Source organism: Morone saxatilis, unplaced genomic scaffold, assembly GCF_004916995.1.
Source record: "Morone saxatilis isolate NCDOM2014 unplaced genomic scaffold, NCSU_SB_2.0 Contig9, whole genome shotgun sequence".
NCBI lineage: Eukaryota > Metazoa > Chordata > Actinopteri > Moronidae > Morone > Morone saxatilis.
The window spans coordinates 20098023-20115884 of record NW_023340268.1 but is presented as its reverse complement, the minus strand read 5'-3'; the positions used below and the strand labels follow the sequence as shown (position 1 = coordinate 20115884).

General features: G+C 40.9%; 1 protein-coding gene across 2 annotated transcripts; it reads right to left on the bottom strand.

The window, feature by feature from the left end:
- Positions 1–456: 456 nt before the first annotated feature.
- LOC118343246 (stathmin-like) lies at positions 457–3886 on the bottom strand. Of its 2 annotated transcripts, none has more exons than XM_035682012.1 (5): positions 3760–3886; positions 1992–2035; positions 1710–1882; positions 1360–1551; positions 457–1264 (listed from the first exon to the last, which is right to left on the bottom strand). In XM_035682012.1, exons 2-5 carry the CDS (start codon positions 2005–2007, stop codon positions 1202–1204), a joined length of 444 nt encoding a protein of 147 aa, XP_035537905.1. In that variant the 5' UTR covers positions 2008–2035; positions 3760–3886; the 3' UTR covers positions 457–1201. The 2 variants fall into 2 exon arrangements, with proteins under 2 accessions (XP_035537905.1, XP_035537904.1); XM_035682011.1 differs by having other exon boundaries at positions 3695–3831.
- Positions 3887–17862: the final 13976 nt, after the last annotated feature.

The window sequence follows — 17862 nt, the reverse complement described above, 5'->3', positions numbered from 1 at the left end:
TTGGTGCAAAATAACGGCAAAGGTCAAAGGGCTCCGATTATTTTAGTATCCTATGAGAACAGCAGCAGTGGCCCTAACCCAGTGTGAGGCTGAGACACCTGCTGCAAGTCCTCAGCAGTTGTTCCACCTTCCTCCAGCAGGGACAAACATGAGCATCCTTACACAACAGCCCACTGTTCAATAACCAGTATAGGATCGGGTACTGTACTCTGCAGGGGGACATCCATGAGCTGGACATTTTATTGGTTCAGTGTCAATGTTATTGAAGCCCATTAGAGACACCAAACCTCTACAACTGCCTGTAATCGACTGGAGACCTCACAATTAAGTGTGCTCAAAACCATGTTGGAAACTGACACCTTAAGCTGGATTGGGTCATTGAGTGCATGCAGGACTGCAGAACTGTACCAAGCATGTAGTGTAGGACACCAACAGTTTCAAAAGCCAGCCAGACAGTGCGTTTCCATTTTTTATTTGTTTTAGTACAACAGTTCAAGTCAACTAGCCACTGTATCTATTGAGATGCCGAAGTGTATTGCTCATTGCATTCCATGTGTAGGCCCCTGTTCAGTGCTCTTCAAGATGGCATCCATTTACATATCTGGCATGTTAATTCACAGCTATACAGCAAGAAGTCATGTGCTTTGAAGACAACTCCATATTTTTACAAAAGCGAAGAATCAGCAGCGGCACAAAAACATGATCTGCAGGAGCAAACTAGCAGAATCTGGGTAGCAAAGCTGCACTAAACACCTGCATGTATAACAGCCGACGCCTTGATCAAACCTTGTGCTACTTTTTTTTATTTTTTTTTTAAATATACAGTAAGTGCAGAGAACAGGTGTGGTTCACAGGAACATTGTCAAAACCCACTATGAAATAGGCAGGGATTGAAGACCTATGCATAGAAACATGCTTCCTCAAAAAGGATAAGTACACACTGCTAATTTTCAAAAAGGGCAGAAGCTGCACTGACAAGCTACATATCAAATGGATTAAACTCAACAAGGGGGGAAATGATCCACATGTAAAACCAGCGCAAGTACACTTATAGCAAGGAGAATTGAAAAATTCACAAAGTGGAACTTGTTTCTTATTTCAAAAAGGTGGGTAGTGAACACAACAAAAATACTTGCTGAACAAAAAATAAATCAATCTTTGGATACGTAAAAAACCCTATACAATCCCCCGTTTGCGAATTTCAGTCATCTGAAGTTCCCTCTTTGGTTTCCTTGTTCTTTCGCACCTCTTCCAACTTCTTGTCCTATTAAAAAGAACAGAAAATGAAGGTTAAGTTTCAATATCCTGGTGAAAAAAGATCATGCACGTTCATCCACTTATCATCAACTGAAAACAGACCTTCTCCTTGAATTTCTCATTCATCGCTGCCATAAGTGCTGTGCGGTTCTCTTTGTTGGCCTCCATCTTCTGATTGAGCTTCTCCTCTGCCATCTTACTGAAGTTGTTGTTCTCCTCCATAGCTTTCTGCAGCACTTCCTTTTCATGCTCACGCTTCTCAGCTAAGTGCTTCAGAACCTCGGCTTCATGGTTCTGAAAAAGGATGATTCAGAAGTGAAACACATTTTCAATCCCCCACCCGACATACACATTAAGATGCTGATGGACTCAATGTGGAGAGACTTGTGGAAGACTTTAAAAGCTCATAATGTTTTTTTTAAAAATTTAAAATAAAAATAAATAAAAATTACCTTGCGTCTCTCCTCTGCAGCGTCCAGCTTCCTCTGAATTTCCTCCAGTGAGACATCCTTCTTCTTGGGAGGAGACAGGGGGAAGTCGCCCTTGGCATCTGGGGCAGGAGCAGCAAGGATGACCTCAAAGGCCTGGCCAGAGGCCCGCTTGTCAAGCTCCTTGACCTGGATATCTGCACACAAAAGAGGTAACCCAATGAAGAGAGGCACAATGAACCACAGTCCAGCAATATTCTACATCCAAAATCTTAAATTATGGATAAAGTTAGAGTTATAAATCACCTTCAGAGGCTGCCATTTTAAGAGTGCGCTGCAGGTCAAATTACCTGAAGGGGAAATATAATAAAAAGGTCAGATTTTTGTAATTCAGATCAGCAGATGGCTCTACAATTAGTGACCTCTAGCGGATGTGTTCCGCCATTTCCAACCTCCATCTAAATAAGCAAAGACAAAAACAAGGCACAGTGGCAACACCCCATGGCCGTCTTCAGCACTGCACACAACCACCGCCCATCAATCCACACAAACCACTGCATGTTACACACACACACACGCCATTGTTTCTTTAACTTAAGGCAGAAACGGCATTCGGATCACTAGGAGCACTTGAACCGCCCCATCAGACAAGCGAGGGAAGGGCTTTTCAGAAGCCTCGCCACTGCTGCTTTAATTGTTAATGAACAAAGCTAGATTTTATTGGAACAAAAGGCAGTGATCAGGGTGGGTACGGCAGACAGTGCCAGGTGCAGACAGGCCTGGACTCTGCCTACCACACAGCCAACACGCGCCATCTCAAATGAGATTAGTGAGCAATGAGCATATCTGGGGAAAATGATCATCAGGGAGCACCTGTTCCTTGCACCATGTGTTTGAGCCGCAGGGGGGAGGGAGGGGGCGATACACAAGTATACCACAACAGCCCACTACACAGGCAGGGCGAGCTCCAATAGCTGGATCCCTGTGCTCAAATATAAAATCAGGAATGTTAGTATCAGTTCAAAGCTTCATATCCACTTGCATGTGAAAAACCGTTGGAGAAACAACAGCTGTCATGTCATTTGATCAAGTGGTCAATGGGAGTCTTAAACGTCCTGCTTATTGAGTGAAAAGACCCCTCCCCTAGCATTTTAAAAAGGCTACCAACTACTTAAATGTGCCATTTGGAATGCTAAAAACCACAGAAATCTCCTTACTTGACTAGAATTGGAGAATTGGAGAGATTCGGTGATTGCCCACACCTTGCCATACCACATTTACACCCACGGCTGGCATTCAGTGGACTGCTGACTTGACTTCGCCTTAACAATGTCCTCCCTGACAATGACAATGACAATATATCTCCTTCATTTAAATGCACTTTTCACTCAGCTTTCTGGTGTCGTTAGCTCGAGCATAACAAGCAGCATCAAACAAAGGCGCGTTTGACAGCAACGTGACGAGCAGCTGCAAACAAAGAGGGCAGGTTATTTCCACACAAAATGTCGAATAATAAAGCTTTGCTCGCTCACTGGCGCCGTCGAGGGGTGAATAAGTATTGACAAAATGCCAACGCGACCCACAAATTCACCGACATGAAAGAAGTGCTCCAAGTCTACCCCTCGTCTGTCTGTCTGTGTCTGTGTCTGTCTGTCTGTCTGTCGGTGCCAACTGTGCCAGTGTCTCCCACCATACAATAGGCTAACAACCCGCCAACCCGCCAACCCGCCGCCACAAAGAGCAGCAACAACCGCCGTCTCCGTCTCATTTTTGCGTTGAAATGATCCGAGAAAAAGCCTCTCGAGGTCGAAGATATCCACCAACAGCCTGTCAGTCATAATGTGAGTTAGCTCACGTGCTAACAGAAGCTCTCCATTCACAACCCAAAAAAAAAAAAAAAACGGTTAAGAGAAATTAAACCCCAAAAATACCAACTCCGTTTAAAATATTACACTTGGCCCGCCTACATGTCTTTATAACGTCATTAGTTCAGCAATGTTCGTACTTACAGACAGAGAAAACAACAATTCCTGTGCACTTTGTCGGTTGTAGAGATGCTGTCTGTCACACCCACCTTCAACAAGCTGTGGATGCTGTGCTCCTCTCACACGGTTTACAGCGAGCCCTCTGCGAGAGCCTGCCAAGCTCGCACATAAAAGGACCAAAGCGAGTGCCGTCACACCGATGGCTGCCAATCATTGGTTGGCTCCTCACTCCTAGGTGCTGTTGGGAATTGTGGTTTTATTTCTATTTTACGTTTAGACAATGAGCTTCAACTATTCCACGAGTCAAAATGGATAAAGAGTGTTTATTGTTACAGTGGAGAGCAAACTGGGCGAGGCAGCAATACGCAGGGGTGTATTGGAAAGCAGTTTATAGCACAAATATATTTTTAATATAATATTTTTAGGGTAATTGTTCCCTCATACAGTGATTGTAGTCATTGCTCCACCCTGTGTCTACTATAATGGATTTGTGAAGTTTACTGTCACAGATGGTTTTATTTTTGACATTTAGGTTTAAATTGAAAAAAACTAAATTGATTTTAAACATCACAGCATTTTTGTGACATCACAGCTAGTTTCAACATGCAGCTTACACCAGTATGAGATATATCTTTTGAAATAAATATTATATTATATATATATTATAATCGTAGATTTGGGATTTTTTTTTTTTTCAAAGCAGAATGTTATTAAATGTCTTAAAACGATTCAGGGAGCTCTTAGCAGCAAAGTTAAACTTTTCATGATTTCAGGGTAACAGGATTAGACATCACTATAGCACAGGGTGCAGGAACTAGAATAAATAAATTACACAACATAAAAATAAAAACAAGGATAACATATTTCTCTAGCTCTGACTGTGACCTCTAACCCCTTTGAGGAGAGAGGGAAAAGAAGGAGTGTCAATAGGAAACATATGATTAGATAAATATCTTATACTGCTGCATACAATTATTGGAGGTAAACTGTGACATAATGTAGGTGACAATTTCAACAGTAGTACATATGAAGATTGTTAAGGAAATAATGACGTGCTTCTGTGTTCTCTCTGTTTGAATGAGACACGCAGACAGCAGAAGGCCTGAAACTGTCTTACAGGAATCGATTGGGAGCAGTCTGCTGCAACCCTCTGTTCCCTTTCTGCTGATACATGCCAGTGGCATCAGCACACACAGCCTTTACTGTTTAAGTTGACAACGCTGAATTAGCAATAACAACTAGTGCATGATCTAAGGGCTGCACTGCTGCTGGAGGAACAATATGCAGAACAGTGTAAGAAGTGGAGAAGTTATATAGCTCAGTCTGTCAAGGTGTGAAGGTCACATTTATAAGCTGTCAGGGGTTTAAAGGACAACGAATATTGCATCCTTGGAGAAACAGGCCTAATGTCATTTTCACGTAACCTGGCAGTTGCCCTTTATAGAAGCAGATGTGGAGGCAAAGCTAATTTTGAGTTTTGAAAATGAATTTCATCTTGAGAACCAATAAATGAAAGGTTATATATAGAAAATTCAAACAGAAATAAAATAGAATGTTTGTTAGTCTTTCCAACCAACGCTGGTTTGGTCAAAATAAACCTTTCATTTACAGAATTAGATGTGAAAAGGGCTGCAATGGCTGTATTGAACGCTAATGTTAATCCATGCAGCAGTACTAAGTAAAGAAAGCACAGAGAGGCTGTGATAGCAGGCAGAGGGAGTGTGACACCATGACTCCACTAAATCTTTACATAGCTAATAGTTGTTGTCTTCTATATTACTTTTTTTAAATCTTATATATATAACGTTTAAACAAACAGATGATAGGTCATGAAAACAGCTAAACAATTCAAGGCAACTCCCTTGTTTCTGAAGAGAAACAAGGGAGTTGTTTTTGGCCAGGTTTTTTATTCCTGCTATCTTCCCTTTCCTTTATTTGTCTATATTCGGACAAAGAATTGTTCATAAGCAGGATTCGACCCTGTGTGTTGCTGTTTTGTTTCAAGAAAACCTAATATTGGTTCCTCTCAGATAAAATGTTCTTTCCCCTTTAATGCGATTAATTATCGAAGCTGTTGTTCATGTACGTTTCCCAGAAGTTAAAGTACCTCGTGCAATGCTGCCTTCTTCTTAATTTATTTATGTGCAGATCCAATTTAGCGTTAAACGGCAGGTTTTAAGTGATATCTCAGAATCTTTGTGGCTCCAGCTTCAACATTTCCACCCAGCTCTCCGATTAAATTGCCAGTCGTTATGTAAATGCCAATGCTTGGACTGAATTCAGCTTCAATCGACCTAACCCAGGCTATTTGATTTCAGACTATTTTTAGCTTAACATCATTCTGACAACAAGAGGAGCAGATCAGTGTTTGTTCAGTCACATTGATGCTGTGCTGAAAATATTTGTAACCACAGGGCCTACAGTTAGATCTATTTTTACTGTTGCCATGTGGACATCATTTCATCTTGTGATTTGGGCCACTGATTGATATTTTTGTCAAAGGCACAGATAAAGTTAAGTCTGTGCTATACAGTGGAGGCATGTATAACATCCTCTCCTCCATCAGGTCACTGGGTGGAGCTCTGGCTGGACTGATCCGATGATGTTGGACAGCCTGATTCAGTCTCTCACACTTTACAGTAGCAGAGTCATTAACAAGGCAGCATGGTTTCACAGTGTGAGGGGAAACATAATAATTCACATCAGCACTCAGACATGATTCTTTATTCCTCAAGGGTCACTGGTACAAATCTCCAGGGTCTGGGTGGAAGAATTGAGAGAATAACACGCTCGCACAGATAAGGGGCAAGGTGCCTTTCAGTGCAGCAGATGCTACTGTTAATGCAGTTGTTACTGCAGGACCTGCGCAGTGGTCAACAATGTGAGAGTGCGGTTGTTTAGTGGGCAGATTCTGGTGTGAATGTGGTAACTGAATGAGTGTAATGCACATATTTCTGATAAAAGAGAATGGAAACCTACAGTTGATTTGGTTAGTATAATCACTAGATACATTGATCATTTGGACTAAATCCAAAGCCCGAAGAGTTTTTGTAAAAACTCCCATCACACACCATCACATCCCACAGTCTTCATCAGCAGAACCTGATCATTTTAAAGGTTATATATGAGATTTAAAAAAGTGAATATAGCAGTAAACAACTATTTGCAATGTAAAGATATAGTGGAGTCATGGTGTCCTCAGCAGAGAATAACGTCACACACGTGTCGCTCCCAGTCTCTCTGGGGTTTGTTCATACCTGGTCTGGCCATGCCTGCATGACCAGGCATGTGAGTGCCTCCGTGTACATATTCATAGGTATGTTTTCATAAGGGTATAATACCTACAAGTAAGAAGTGTTATGCTTTTGTTACCTTAGAATGAGCTGTTTTTATTTAGAGGGTGCAGGTCATCTTCTATACCAGTGGCTCCCAATCTTTTTCCTCAAGGGACCCCTTTTCTATCATTTAGTAAACTGATGACTCCTGTCTAAGTGCCATATTAAATGGATATTTTATATTGTATTTAAAACTGTTCAATCGACCCAAACAGTGAACTCAACTGCAAGACGTTTGTGTAAAAGAGTGATATTCTACACATTTTGAGGCAGATTATTTCCTGTTTAATGGTAAATTGGTAAATGGACCTGTACTGTGTATAGCGCCTTCTAGTCTTCCGACCACTCAAAAGCGCTTTTACACTACGTGCCACATCACCCTTCACACACATTCACACAGCGATGGCAAAGTCCATCGAACAGAAACTAACCAACAACCTTCCGATTGGGGGACGACCCGCTCTGCTTCTGAGCCACAGCCGCCCATTTAGGGAACTTTTTATACAATTCTCTGTATTTCTATAATTCCTAACAATCATACACACTTAATAGGCTTCTTTTTTGACAAATTCAGTGTTTTCTTGTCCCTGGCGTTTTACCATTGTTCTATTAGAAAATTTACTTTACATTTACTTTTCTTCACAGAAGGGAACCAAATGCTGATATGTCAGCCTACTGTGTATATTTTTTGAGTTTTCTAGCACACCTTAAAATCATGAAGGCCTTGTTACCCGTAGTGGGGGTGCTAACCACTGTGTCCACCACTATGCTTCTCTACAAACCAAACACTGGCTGTAGATAGGGCCTTTCGCACAACCATAGTTTCTACACACTTGGAATGCGAGCAGTTTCCAGTTGGTTGCAATTTGCAAATTCACTGCTAGATGCCAATAAATGCTACACATTGGTCCTCTAAATAATAAACTTTAGAACTTACTTTGCTGAAAGAGATGCTGGGAGGTGGATTTTGTTACCTTTGAACAGATCCATACTTATTTTGAATCTTAATGCTAAGCTAAGCTAACTGTCCTGGATTCAGCTCTTAAAAACAAAGTGTGAAACTAGTCTTCTAGATCATTCTTACATTGCAGTAGGCTATATTAGCTTTGACTCAGCTGGACTGCCATTGCTGATATGCAAAATTATTCACATTAGCATGCAAGGTGTCATTTAGTCTCCCTGTAGTATTTGTCATCTATCAATAGGAGCCTGTAGCGTCGTGTGTGTTTAGCCCCTTTCAGTTCGGTGTGGCCGAGCTGCTCCGTCTTATTGAAGAGGAGCAGATGGTGTTCACGGCCTGCCAGCATCAGTCTCCCCCACTAACTGGATCTGTGGTGCTTCACAGGACAAAGGCGGGCGAATGGGAGGCAGAGACAGAGAGATGGGGAGGGCGGGGGGAGGCACAGGGGGCCTGTCTGTCAGCACAGTCCAGTGGCAGCACCAGCCAAAATCTGCAGATGTGTGTGTGTGTGTTCTAGAGGATTTGGGTCTTGGTGAAATATCGGCTGTGTCTGGGGGAGCAAGGTTTTAGACTTTGTTTGTGTGTGTGTGTGTGTGTGTTTGCGATGCTGATTATCTTTTCATACATTCAGCCTTGTGGCTATGATGAAAACAGTCAGTTTTGGTATTCAGGTCATTCCTTTGAATTAGGGAAACTTGCTTACTCATTTGCATGTTTCGATGAGTTTTCCACAACAAAACCCAAACATTTTCTACGCCTCACTTTTCCAAAAACAGCTTGGCAGACATGCTCCATGGTCCAATTCAATGGTTGGAGAGTTAAATCTGCTTGCTCAGAGGTTTTTTCAAATGCAAGGCCTAGTTTATATGTTTACAAGAAGTTTAGCTTTGACCTACTCACGCTAAATGAGTGTCCCACATTACAGAATTGGAAAACATTTTCATGCTAAAGATGGATGCTGTGGAGAGGTGTGCGGGGTTAACTGCATGGAGATTTCAAAGCTTTGTGATAAAAGAGAAGACAAGTGGTTGTATGATGGGAAACACGGGGGGTTATTATTAATCTATGCATCTCATACTGGGCTGCCACTGTGTCACACACACATCAGCATCTGATCCACAGGAAGCCTCCTTTCAGAAGCACTCAGCCATGCTGGTGTGTGCTGTGGCTGGAGCTGGAAGCCTGACCCATTTTTAGTCCACACAAACACGGTGCGAGACACCCCCTCCCTCCTTCCCCAGCCACAGAGGCAGTGGGATCCATCAGTGAGCAGATCAGGGAATGGGGGGCCGGGAGTCCTCCATATCTGTTTATGCTGTAATTGTCTTGATAGGAAGCCTGGCAGGCTTACGAGCAGATATCTTCCTATCTGCTCACTTCCTATCTTCCTATCTGTTTGTCTCTCGGGATTACATGTACAAGTAGCCACAACACAGCAGCTACATGTATCCCATTGAGGTTTTACGTGTTGACTTCAATTGGAGGCGTAGATCAAGAAAAACAGTGACATTTGCTGCCTGGGATGAGGGCTGATAATGTACAGCTGAGAATTTAACCCCCTGAGTAATCGAACACTGATTCACGAGGAACACCAAAGCCCTTATTGTAAATATTGCAGCAAGACGATACAGTCTGTCCCCTGTTACCATGACGATGAATCTATAGGGCAGTGATGTTTAAGTGTAGTGATAACTTTTATGTAACTGTGAGTTACATAATCACCAACTCAGCTGCTTTCCTCTCTGGGAGGCTGCAGGCTGTCTAGAAGTGGTTTCAGCATCCCCGCCCCCACCCCCCATTTGCTCTGCATGTGTGTACTCCCTGTGTGTACAGAAGTGCATTTGTGTGCATCCTCATGTGCAGAATGTACTGTTGAAATATGTTGTGTTGACTTTGTCTAGTAGGTGGATATCAAAAATCATTCAATATATCATTGGGCTACATTTGTGACCTGTCAAATAATATTTAACTTTTTATATTTCTGATTCTTGATCTTTTAATCTTTCTTAAGATGAGATGCTACAGGTAAAACATTTTTTTTATGCACTGGTCATTTTTGAAATTTTGGGCTATTTTCAGAGAGAAGAAAGAAAAAGTAATACAGATTATAATGTTTATTTTATTACTTTGTGTTATGTTGCCATTTATTCCTATCTATATACTGAAGGGTTTGTTTACATGTCATTCATAGCCTGATTTATATCACATTTTATTCATAGAAATTTGGCAGACGATTTTTTATGAAAAACAACACAGTTAACACATCACAAATAAGTTTTAGGAAGTGATTAGTGATAATATGAGTGGGATCAGCCATACAGCAGGGTTGTGGTCTTTCCCCCATACTGTTCTTAAAGGTCCAGTGTGGAGGATTTAGTGGCATCTTGAGGTTGAGTTGCAGATCATAAACCTTCCTAGCATGAAGGAGAAACTAGGGGGCAGAAAAACACTAATAGAACAATAGAAAAATATTATATTCTATTACTTCTCAAATGTTACACACTGGACCATTAATAACCATCAGCTGGTTATTAAGAATACAACATCAGGCAGACCTAAAGGAATTATGTCGAAATCTTTTCTCTTTTTAGAAGATCTGGATTCTTGCTCTTTGCTAAACAAGAGCACCTCCAAGAAAAACAGGTGTAAACTGTAAATGAGAGATTGTGCCTTTCATATGGCTTCTTTCGCTGGTTATTCTGGACAAAAACTTAGATCAACATCTGTATTATTGGTTAGGCCATGTTCTCAGAGTCATATTTGAGAAGTGTCATTAAGCAGTGTCATCTACTTGGGAAACAGAGGCAGGAAGACAATAACAAGGCCAGCATGTAGGCCAAGAAGACAGGAACATGTGAGTGATAGTCGTCTCACTGTGAATAACAGTTGTTACATGGGATACATACATGAACAAATATAGTGTGAAATTGAACATTATGGTTCTTCTCACCAGTGAGTTGCATGATGGCCATAGAACATAAAGTCTGCTTAGTCTAGATAAGAGTGTAATACACAGACAGGAGTTCTGTTCAGCCCTATGGTCCATTCACAGACTTCAATAATCATAGATTTGCTTGACTGTGATTTCAGGTTACAGGTTTCCTTAAAGTTGCATTTATTGTTTTTGAAAACACAAATCTGATATACAGATCGCATCATCATGTGCAAACCAAATAGCAATTTCACACATGTGAGAAACGTGTACCGTGAGAAACTTTAGTACAACTAGAAACAACCGCACTAATAGCCACAGCTTTCACTGTGTGATTTCAGCCAGTGTGGTAAATAACGAAATGATGCTGATGACAGTTTGTACTGATGGATGCTATCTTGAGTGGGAGGATGCTGGAGAACAGTTATAAGCAGCAGTAAACATGAGTGTCACCTCCCACTAAACCTCAGCCCAGATCGAACAGTTGGTTATTCACAGGTTGGTTATTTACAGACAACAATTAGCTTAATGCTTCCTGGAGATTTGAATATGTAGCCTCAATAAATGTCTGGATAAGCAATGTCCAGCCACTGTTTTGGGTCATTGATTGACTCATAGGTGCCAGTCTGATGTAATATAGCGTAAAACACTGTTGTGGCGAACATGCTAGCAAACAGAGATGTGTTTGCACAACCAGCAGACACAAAGCAACATTAATAATCTGATGGAGTCGTGTCTGACCACCTAATGAATCCAGTAGTTACTCTTTTAGCTCTGTTTCAGAAAAATGTCTGTCTCTTTAGATGCTAAATGTTCCACTATGTTCACCAGGTAGTCGCCAAATGTGTTTTTTGCTACTGAGTGCCAGTCTGGTGGCAGGCAATTGGTTTATCAGAGCTATTTCAGTGCCTACAGCAGCTAGAAATCAGGTTATGAGAGTGGAGTCTCTAAACCAAAACAAGGAGCTAAAAGAAGCTAAAAAGCGCCACAGACCTGAGTGGAACTTTGGAGTTGGAGTTGGATAAGTCTCTGTGGGTTCGTCACTAAGAGTGACACCATCTTAAATCACACGCGATCAGTTTCAACATTGTAAATATAAAATACATTGACTAGTGCAGCTTTAGGTTTAGCCATGTTCATGTTTATCCTGGAGAATGTAGTAATCACAAGCTATTTGACAAGATAGCGATAGATGTAACTGAATTGTAGACATATAGTGCTGTCAAGGTGGTATTAAATGTCCATATGAATATATCCATGTTTTATATTATTTAAAACTAGAGGGGCATCATGAGGCCCAGAGGTTGTTCCTAATTATACCCTTGCATGTATGCTGCCTTTTCAATATTGGCTTTAAATGCCGTAAATAGCACGAGTTTATGTAACATAAACATTTATATACTTAATATAAAGACTGCATTGTACACTAGAGCCAAGAAAACAAATGGTAAGCCCCATGTTGGTGATCTTGATTCTGCTCACCCTTGAGGTCAAAGCGATTGCCACTGTTAAGATCCAGATCCCCAACCTCAGCTACCACCCCTCCTTCAGTGGCTTGCAGTAAAGTTGTCCCATTAGCTAATCCTCTGGCCTCTGCAATATTCTTCCTGCATTACCCCTCCAGCAACACCCACCCCTCCCACCTTGCCATCGACCTCCCGCTGTCCTGTCACCTCAGACTGCACACAATAGTCCTGTTTCAGGTTTTCTTCCTAATGAGGCCCAACAGATGGGACTCACACCTCCTGAAGCAGCATCTAGCGTTTTTGTTGCACTGGTCCACATAGAACAACAGTGCAGCATGTCACTGTACAGTGGTTTGTACAACTATCATGAGAAAGAACATCGAGCAGGAACAAAACATTGAGCAGTGGTTGATATAAGCTTTAAATGACTGGATTAATAATGCATGCTAGCAGCATGGAGCATGATAATGGCACTGTGGCTTTGCTTCATCAGCAATTTCTGAAAGTAGACATTGAAGTCTCAGCTAAGACAGCTAGTGCTTGGTATTCTTTATGAGTAATCAAATCCAATAAAACAAGTTTCAAATGTACTCAGTTGTTGTTGTTGATTTTAGAAGATATGTAGTAGATATTTTTTGACAAACAGCAGCACCACCAGTAGCTTCTCTATAGCATTGTCGAGCTATTGTGAAGGTTGTGAGCCCAGGTTTTAGTATACATCTCTACAGTCATTGGTCTCTGTGCAGGGACAATTGAAAACCTCAATGTGACAACAAGACTCCAGGAAGTCACTGTATTCCCCTCAAACAATTTTACAGAGCTAGTTGTTTCCTCCTACCTAAACTTCATTCATACGTGTGAATTAAAGTATTATGCCGTACCTAGTTAAATGCATAGGCTCAAAGGTTACACCAGAGGTTATGCTGTAGTTCAGTGGTTAGCTTATTATTGAAGATATAAACCTTGAAGAAAATTAGAAAAGTATGCAGCTGAAACAACCAAAGTGCTAATAGAACAATGAGAAGTAAACACTGAATTTGTCAAAAAAGTAGCCTATTATATATGTATGATTGTTGAAAAAAACATAACACAGAGGATTGTATAAAATGTTCCTAAAAATATCAGAAAAACTGATAAATATTCACAGGAGATAATCTCAGAAAATACAAAAAAATCATCCAAATGTCTTTAGTGCAGTTATCATGTTTACTATTTGGGTTTGTTGTACAGTTAGTCAGTTGTTATCTGCTATTATTGTTATGCATTGAATATAATATGAAATACCCATAAAATATGTCACTTAGTGAGGGGTCATCAGTTTACTCATGATACAGTAAGAGTACCATACGCTGTAGAACCTGAGAGTTGAGTTAGTTCAACTCAAATTGTTTGAGGAGACCAAAATGTTTTTATAATTATATTATATTATTGGTAAGCTAACTTGCGTAAGTTAAATGAATTGTATCAGTTTCATTTAGTTAATTGAACTTGAACAAATAGTTTAAACTTTGTTTAAATCTTGTTTTCATACACTGGATATTATTGCACCCCATTAAACCACCACCAAAACCAATTACTGCATTACTACTATATTTCCATACAATTAAAATATGCATAAAGTTTCATTAAGAATGCATAATTAGTACTGTAGGACATTAGATGATAATGGTTTAAAGCTTGGCCCTAAGTGTTGCTGTTGACTTTATTTGTCTGTTGTTTGTTTATTTGTTCTCATTTTTTGCATCATGTCACATTAAATGAATCTTTTTTCATGTTTGCCAGGTTGGGGCCTTTTGTGTCCAGAGAGCAGGATCCTTTCCCATTTTGACAGTGCTTTTAAGCAGCATTTTTAAAAATTCAGCTCAAGACCTTTTAACTTCAAGTTTTACTCTTTGGTCGACATTTCTTTGCTGCGAGTGAGACCCAAATGCTCTCACTCAAAAACGACAAGCAATCTGGTCTGAAAAGAAGGTGAAATATAGTAGGTAATACTTTGATGTTCTCCTCCATATTCATGCTTAGATAAATATTTCATTTTTGGTGTTGCCCTGATGTTTCCCAGTGATGTACTGTAGCCATCCCGGGCACAGCCTATGGTGAAAAAAACATCCCTGCCCACTTGGGAGAGCTTGTTTTCAGCACAGTAAAAGCTGTCTGAGCTCGGGAGCCTGCTTAAGGCTGGAGGGGTGGGGTTATTTGGGGAGGGGTGGCCTGTTTTAGGGAGGAGGGTAAGGAGGATAAAAAGAAAGATGAGGAGAGGGATGCAATATAGATAAGGAGCGACCGGTGACTGAAAAGTGATGCAGGGTGGGGGCATAGATGGGACTATGTTGTGCTGAATCAGGGCTTGTTACCATCACAGGGCTCCTCTGGGACCGTGATGTCAGCCGCAGGACAGAGGGAGGAGGGGAGGCAAACAAAGGGATGGGAAGGACGAGAGGGAGGCGGAGGGGGAGAGGGGAAACCACAGGGGGATTGACAAAGAAGACCTGCAAAGATGATCCACAGATGGCTGCTGAAAGCTGCAGGCTGGATGTCACTGGAGATGTATTAGAGAGATACAAATCAAATTCTTCTCCCCAATGATGAAATTAGTTTTATGACAAAAAGGATATTTGTTATTGATCTCTTCTGAATGACACTGAGTGGCTTAATGAGGTGGTGCTAAAACATTTATTTACATGTCACTGATTTTCCCACGCTTGACTGCTTCAGCCTTTACATGTTAAGATTAGTCCTGATGTACAGAGGGAACTCTGTTTGTGTCCTGGTGAGTGATAATCATAATCCCAATCTGGGCGATTAGTGTTATCCCGATAATATCATACCGACATCCACTCATTCAAGCCAGATGTCTGCATGCAAAGCTCAGCTCAGTTCTTTTTGGAGTATTATCTCTAACGGCCCTTAGCGCTCAGCTCTTAGACATGACACTGATCTTTTTAGCCATGTTGTGAGATGTAGAGAATTCCATACAGCTGTCTATAATTGATGAAAGGGGTGAAATAAAGGTGTGGAAGGAGGAGCCAGTGTGGCCTTCATTATCTCTTAACAGATCACTTTGCTGCTTCCATATGATTCTCTGCAACAGACTCTGTAGATCAGGATATTTACTTCTGCTACTGCTATCAATTTGAGTATTAGAACAGAGGTAGCATTCCCCGCCTGTTATCCCCAAAATGGCATATTAATATCATACAAATAACTTTTATTGACGTCATTTTACATCTTATTACAATGCCTTTTTTGATTTCCGCGTGGCATTTCACACCATTACTGACTTATGTTCTGCAAAGACTCCTCATATGGAGGAGGTCGGAGTTGATGGATGGCTCAAACAAACAAATGTTTGTGTCAAAGTTGTTTTTCTTGCTTTATTGTGCAACATATTTAATATTAACAGTACATATAATGGGGCATCTCCATTGGCTGCAATAAAACACAGATACCATGTAGTCTTACCCGACTTCTGACTTGATGTATGAGCTCAGTAAACAGTTTCCTAATGAGTTTATGGTCTTAATCTCTAGTTTCAGTCTTCTTCCATACAGCATGATGTTTCTTTTAGTAAATGATGATCCTATTTAGAGTAAAATAGACCATAAAGCAGGGTATGCTTTAGAGTATGGTTACCTTGTGACTGACTTCTCAGTGAGTCTGTCCAGTGCAGTGCACTAAACTCAGATTAAACTGTCAAACTAGGTGGTGCTGATCAAATACAAAGCTAGATTCTGTTACTTTGATGACTATTTCTCACCTAAAAATTGTTTCAGAAACATATTTTAGTGTACTGTTTATCTGTAATACAAGATTGTGTGTAACCAGGCCAAGCCGCCATTGTTTCCTACGGACGAGTCGAATCAAGTGTTTCCCCAAATACCCCTCTATTTTGAATTTATTTTACAGTCCAGAAAAGTGTGATCATTATTGAACCACAGCGGTGCAAGGGTTGAACCATTGTACAGCATTTTGTTCTCCATCTAAAAAAACATAACTTTTTTTTGCAAACCCATCCCACAAAATAAAATCTATTTGTAAAGAGGACTTTCTACAACCTAAAAGAACGAAAGAACATTCCAAACTTTGAAGTAGTCCACTGACTGTACCGAATCAAGCTTTTGTGGCAGGCAATTCTAAACCTTTGAATGGTAATGTAGCATCTACCATCAAAAAAGAACACACTCCATTTTCTGGAAAATGACATTTCCATCCATCATATAACACTAATCTCTGTATATTGTTGTTCTCAGACACACTGGCTCTAGGGATAGTAGCTAATGTTGTTTGGTCTAACGCTTTAGTCCAGACTAAAATATCTCAGCAGCTATATGAATTTTGCTACATACATTCATGGTCCCAGGAGGATGAAACCTTAGGACTTATTCCCTGACTGTTCCTGTAGTGCCACCACAGGGGTTAACATGGTTGTGGTTTTGAGTGAAATGTCTCAGAATATATTGGATAGATTGCCATGAAATTTGGTGCAAACATTCATGCATTAATGTCATTAGCATTTAGCTCAAAGCACCACTGCTTAAGTAGAACCTCACAAGCTAGAAAGTTGTGTGCCAGCATCTACATATTTAAAGTGAGGATCAGGTTGTGCAAGCATAACCCAACCCTTAGGCTTATTTTTATACTGGTGGATCACTTGTCGAACTGTAAGCAAGATGCATTTGCAGTGCTGTTACATTGGAGCTTGACTGCATTTCATCAAGACTCATACATAATTAAATTGATGACAGAGGTGGCAGCTAAAAGAATCTGTTAGGTACGGCGCTCATATTTACATCCACAAACTCCCATCTGACATGCTGCTCTGGCATATTCTAGAACACTGTCTGGGTATTGAAAAGCATTATGGGAAATGTAAGCACTCATTAACCTATCAGGCAAAGCAATTAAGAGACAACTGAATTTCATCCCAAAATAGCTCCTGGATCATGTTTGACATCACAGATTCTTGACGTCCTGCAGGAGGTGTTTGTAGTTCCTTTGAGAGATCACTGCAGCCAGTTTAGACAGTTAGATGCCATAAAATACAAACAATAACTGCTAGTAGTAGTTTAATGTGCTCTGCCCACAAAAAGTCTATAAAAGGCGGTCTGCAGTGGATAGCTAAGGGAACCGTGAATCCACTGACCTATTACTGTGCAGAGAGAATATTGATGAGATGGAACAGGGACAGAGTTGAAGATAACCAATTAAGACCTCAGCTGAAAGACAGAGGAGAGGTTTGGTTCGGGGTGGGGAATGTCTGCCCCTTTCCGCTGAGTATATTTTTATCAAGAATGTGCCGGAGAAGAGGAGGGAGATGGGATATTAGAAAGGCCAGACATGAGATAGCACCACATGCTGTTTGTGCAAAGTGACTGGGTCTCTGTGAGAACGGGGTCAGGCTAATGCCCGTTTCATCTTATTGGGCGAGAGTGATGCCAAGCTGAGCTGTCTGACAGAGAGCTTATGGAGGCAGAGGACTGTGTGTATGTGTGTGTGTG

What these genes read in the sequence shown, in the direction of transcription:
- LOC118343246 (XM_035682012.1), bottom strand. An exon ending in CTGCAGAGGAGAGACGCAAG is followed by an intron (nt 1,552 to 1,709) that starts GTAATTTTTATT and finishes ATCCTTTTTCAG; the next exon opens with AACCATGAAGCCGAGGTTCT. An exon ending in ATGAGAAATTCAAGGAGAAG is followed by an intron (nt 1,265 to 1,359) that starts GTCTGTTTTCAG and finishes TCTTTTTAATAG; the next exon opens with GACAAGAAGTTGGAAGAGGT.